The sequence below is a fragment of the Clinocottus analis genome, unplaced genomic scaffold (genome assembly GCF_023055335.1).
Source record: "Clinocottus analis isolate CAN_PGR_092001 unplaced genomic scaffold, fCliAna1.0.p SCAF_7, whole genome shotgun sequence".
NCBI classification, from domain to species: Eukaryota; Metazoa; Chordata; class Actinopteri; order Perciformes; family Cottidae; genus Clinocottus; species Clinocottus analis.
The window spans coordinates 6,648,578-6,653,577 of record NW_027176229.1 but is presented as its reverse complement, the minus strand read 5'-3'; the positions used below and the strand labels follow the sequence as shown (position 1 = coordinate 6,653,577).

Sequence of the window (5,000 nt, the reverse complement as noted above, 5' to 3'; positions counted from 1 at the left end):
GGAGAACATGAAGTTGGCTGAAGCCACACTTAATTTAGACTTTTTGGAAATGATTTGTATTTTTAATTGTAAACTTGTGGACCACAGGAGCATGTTCTTGTGTAAAGTATTTCATCTGGATCGTTTCAACTGCTTGTTGGTGTCATGAAGCAGTCTGATTAAACTACGTAGAGGACTTTAGGAATAGAGCGGTGTTTTCAACACGGCAGGTAGAAGCAGGAAGTACAGGAAGATGACGAACAGCTCGTCACCTGGCGGGACAGAAGTGACCCGAGTGTCCCAGGACAAGACAGGAAGTACACCAGCACACAGCCAGTAAAAGCAACACTTTTGCAGTTGACTCAAAGTGATTAATTTTTCTAAATCGTTTTTCGGTTCTTTAAATGCAATTTTACTGACAATTGCTGAGGACTTAGCCTCTAACTACTATTTCTCTTTGTAGTGATTTGCATCTTTTTGTAGTTCATCTGTATGTCTTTGTAGTTCATCTGTATCTCTTTGTAGTTCATTTGTATCTCTTTGTAGTCATTTTGTATCTCTTTGTAGTTCATTTGTATCTCTTTGTAGTTCATTGGTATCTCTTTGTAGTCATTTTGTATCTCTTTGTAGTTCATTTGTATCTATTTGTAGTTCATCTGTATCTCTTTGTAGTCATTTTGTATCTCTTTGTAGTCATTTTGTATCTCTTTGTAGTTCATTTGTATCTCTTTGTAGATGTTTAGTATCTTGTTGTAGTCATTGTGTGGTTTTTTTGTAGTGCTTCAGTCTCTCTGTATCTCAGTGTAGTTGTTTATTATGACTTTGTAGTTGTTTTGTGTCTCTTTGGAGTCATAGTGTGTGCCTTTGTAGTTGTATTGTAGCTCTGTGTAGTTGTCAAGTAATTCTTTGTAGTATCTCTTTGTATTCATTGTGTGCCTCTTTATAGTTTTGTCATTGTATATATGTTGTTGTTTAGTATCTCTTTGTAGTTGTTGTTGTATAACTTTGTGTAGTTTTGTTTCTCTTTGTATTTGTTTTGTATCTCTGTAGTTTTGTTTCTTTGTAGTAGTTTTGTGCCTCTGTGTAGTTGTTTTGTGTCTCTTTGTAGTTGTATTGTAGCGCTGTGTAGTTGTTTAGTAACTCTTTGTAGGATATCTCTGTATTCATTGTGTATTGTATTCACTGTATTCACTCTTTATAGTTGTTATGTATCTATATGCAGTCATTTTGTGTTGTGTAGTTGTTCAGTATCTCTTTGTAGTAGTTTTGTGTCTTTGTGTAGTAGTTTTGTGTCTCTGTGTAGTAGTTTGTGTCTTTGTGTAGTTGTTTTGTATAGTAGTTTTGTGTCTTTGTGGAGTTTTGTCTCTGTGTAGTAGTTTTGTGTCTCTGTGTAGTAGTTGTGTGTCTCTGTGTAGTAGTTGTGTGTCTCCGTGTAGTAGTTGTGTGTCTTTGTGTAGTAGTTGTGTGTCTTTGTGTAGTAGTTGTGTGTCTCTGTGTAGTAGTTGTGTGTCTTTGTGTAGTAGTTGTGTGTCTCTGAAATGACACTGAAGGGAACTGCTCAGGTTTCAACTTGTCAGTTCAAAAGCAAACAGAAAAGAGTGAAAGAGGCGGAGACGAGGAGGAAGTGAAACACGGGATTCTCATGGTCTCAGCATCTCACTAGAGGCTTTTCTAAAGACATGTAGAGCTTATATGAGAAGTAGATGTATTTATTTTGAAAGCAATTTGGAGTATTTAGGTTCAGGTTTTACGTAACAGTCTTGTTTTTCATTCAACATCACATAATTCATCATCCAGAAGTGCTGATGAAGCGCCTGGACATATTGAGCTATACAAAACAAACTGAACTGAATCAGAACTGGACCATAGCCGGGACTTAAAAACGTCTGTCATGTGTTTTCTGAGTACAGCTTCTCCCAGCAGTGTGTTGGAGGGAAGATGTTCCAGGCAGAGCCAGCAGGCCTGATGCCCTTCATGACTCGTGTGCTGAGAGAAGATGGACCAGCGCAGTGTGGCCGGTACTTCAGAGCGGCAGTTCAGAGCCGTTCTCCCCCTCAGCTCATCTCCATGCCGTGCTCCAGGTCCAACACGCGTCTCTCCTCCCGGTCCTTGGTCTCCACGTACTGCTGCAGGGTGCTGTAGCGCTGCTCGCTTCTGGAGAAGGTGTAGTGGGCCGAGATCTGCTCCCACGCCCTGTGGCTGGGGAAGGGGAAGGGCTCGGGGTCTTTGTTCTCAAAGAAGCTCTTCATGTTTCTCTCGGCCAGCTTGTTGGCGTAGTCCAGTGCGAAGCTGTCGAAGCGCTCCGTCTCCTTCTCCACGTAGCGCTCCCAGAAGGTGAGCTGCAGGTAGCTGACCTTAGAGCGGCAGTTTTTGCAGCAGGTACCGAGCAGGCCTCCGACCGCAGCGACGATGACGATGGCCCAGCCCAGGATCTGCAGACATAGAGAGCATGTGAGCTGCTCCAACTAAAACACTTGTTTTTCTTTTCTCAAACTCTGCCCTGATGACATCACTATGACATCATCAGGGTTCTCTGTCTCCTCGGACCACAGGAGACATGCTGTACCTGCAGCAAGGCGTGAGCTCCTCTTACCTGGGACTGGGACCTGAACATCAGCAGCAGCTCCATGCGCTCATTCGAAGGCAGCTTGGACCAGTTGCAGGGCACTTGGGCCAGCTCCTCCCGACACAGCAAGCTCTTGTTTTTACAGAACAGGTCCACCACCAAGTTCTCGTTGAGGCCGCTAATGGCACACTCGTAAAAGGTGCCGTTGAGCAGGGCCACCGAGAGCCACATCACAGGGGCCACGCAGGCCCCGGTGATGATGCTGCTGAGCGCCCTAAGGCAGCCCAGGAAGTTCCCCCTGGGGAACAGCTTCATGGGGTTGAGACAGCAGCCGGTGTAGAGCCGCCACAGCCTGGAGCTGAAGAAGAAGCCGAACACCAGCAGCACCGCCGCCGGGCCCAGCAGGAACGTCAGCCCGTAGGTGAAGTTATGGCTGCGGTTGCAGGGGCACTGAAAGGAAACCATGGAGAAGACTCGCTCCCCGCCTAGCGTCAGCAGAGCCATGAAGCTGTAACTGATGGTGGCTTTCTGGTTCATGAAGAAACGCAGGACGGTCTGGAAGTTATCCATGGCGCCGGCGGGAAGTCCCTCACTCCGGGGAGGAATCCAGCCAAGAGGAACGATGGAGAACTGAAATCCGGCAGTCTTCAGTCCTGCGTTCCTCAACACTGTCTGGGTGCGCCCTGAAGGCTCCTCCTCTCTGGAGGCTCCTCCTCTTCCGATCCTCCCTCCCACCCAAAGCCTCCCTATCTGCACCTCTTCCCTCTCTATCTGCACCTCTTCACTTACAAGAAACAGAAAATACTGCTGGTCCAGTTTTGGAAGTCTTTCTTTGACCGTGATTGGAATGCCGTCTGAAGCGTTGACACAAACACAGACGATGTCCCGCCTCTGTTCAGAAGCAGCAGAGGGTTATTGATCACAACCCACTGCTCTGTGAGTGCAGCAGGCAGCGAGCACTCAGCGAGGATGAGGTGGGGAAATGATCACATCCTGTTTGTACTGTTTTCTGTTCCATTGCCAGAAGACACCAGATCCACTTCTTTAAAACCTCATTTTACTGCAGCAGGGTTTGACCGTCCGCACACCCAGTCCTGGTTTGGTTGTCCGCACCTCCTTGAGGGTTTCCTCTGTACGGCTCAGCCTTAGAGATGGAGTAAGGAGATGAGGTTCCTCTGTAGGGCTCGGCCTTAGAGATAGAGTAAGGATATGAGTTTCCTCTGTAGGGCTCGGCCTTAGAGATACAGTAAGGAGATGAGTTTCTATTGAGTAACTATTTCCTACTGTTAAGTACAATAAAATAAAGCTGGAAGCACATATTGACTGCTTCACTTCACATCCGTAGCAAAGAGGAAAATATCAACAATTGTGCCACAGGAGAGGTCACTGACGTATTCTCCTGACACGTCCTGCCGGCTGGGGGCGCTGTGGCACCGCTCCTTTTCTGCAGAGTTTAGAAATTATGCTGAAATTCAGCTGGAAAGCAAGAAAACAATAACACAAGCACACGATTATAAACGTATTTGTATTAAACAATAAAACTAAAATATGTGTATAAGCAATGTATTTGTAGTACGTCGACCACAGACGTATTTGTAATACTGTACATCAAACATCGACGTAATCAGGGAGAAAATATGTTTCTAGTCAACGTAATTGAAAATATGTTTTAGTTCTGGGGCAACGTAATTTGTAGGAGACAGAGTTGGAATTTGAGTGTTCAAATGCAGCTCTTGCAAGGCTGTGATGGATAACATCAGCTATAACATTTTCAAGTAAAATCCGAGATGCAGTAAAGGTTCGGTAGCCCTTTTCCACGAAAGAGCAAGTGAGAGGGATACAAAAAAATTATATATATGCAAAGAGAGAGGGAGAGAGCAGTAGCGCACAGAGAGAAAGATATCGGCGTATGGAAAAGAAAAAGACTAAAAGTCAGAGGGAAAATAGAGAAAGTTATATAAAAGTGCTTTAAGGTGCTTATCGCTCATACGATAGTCATCATTCAATTTGATTGGTCGGCAGATAGAAGCTCAAGAAGGCAGCATCTCATAATTGTGCCTCCCAGCACGGCCCGACTCAACCGTTTCAGGTGTTTGGTATCGTGTGCACACACATACGTATGTGTGTTTGTGCATTATTGTACTTCTAACACTGCGAGGATCTATTTTAATTGTAGACTCTGAGAGGAAGGACAGTTTTAGAGAGTGAGAACATTTTGGCTGTGAGAGGCGCTAAAGGGTCATTTATACTCTGGTTTTACGCAGAGATGCAAGCACGCAAGACACGCAAGGACCCCCTTGCGTGGTCCCATGAGCCATTTTGCATGCTTGTGTGCGTGAAGGCTGATTTATACTCGGGTTTTATGCAGAGACGCAAGCACGCAAGACACGCATGGTCGACCTTGCGTGGTGAAATCGGCCATTTTGCGTGCGTCACCCCAAATTTCTGACTATCC

At 45.3% G+C, this 5,000-nt stretch overlaps 1 protein-coding gene across 1 annotated transcript; it reads right to left on the bottom strand.

The window, feature by feature from the left end:
* Positions 1-2,033: 2,033 nt before the first annotated feature.
* Positions 2,034-3,138, bottom strand: LOC137779153 (calcium homeostasis modulator protein 5-like). The gene is made up of 2 exons (XM_068566686.1): positions 2,573-3,138; positions 2,034-2,411 (listed from the first exon to the last, which is right to left on the bottom strand). Exons 1-2 carry the CDS (start codon positions 3,113-3,115, stop codon positions 2,034-2,036), a joined length of 921 nt encoding a protein of 306 aa, XP_068422787.1. The 5' UTR covers positions 3,116-3,138.
* Positions 3,139-5,000: the final 1,862 nt, after the last annotated feature.

Bases quoted from the DNA above. Each gene is read 5' to 3' on its own strand.
- LOC137779153 (XM_068566686.1), bottom strand. From the start codon at position 3,115: ATGGATAACTTCCAGACCGTCCTGCGTTTCTTCATGAACCAGAAAGCC. The intron at 2,412-2,572 runs GTAAGAGGAGCT...CTATGTCTGCAG, and splicing joins TGTTCAGGTCCCAGTCCCAG to ATCCTGGGCTGGGCCATCGT.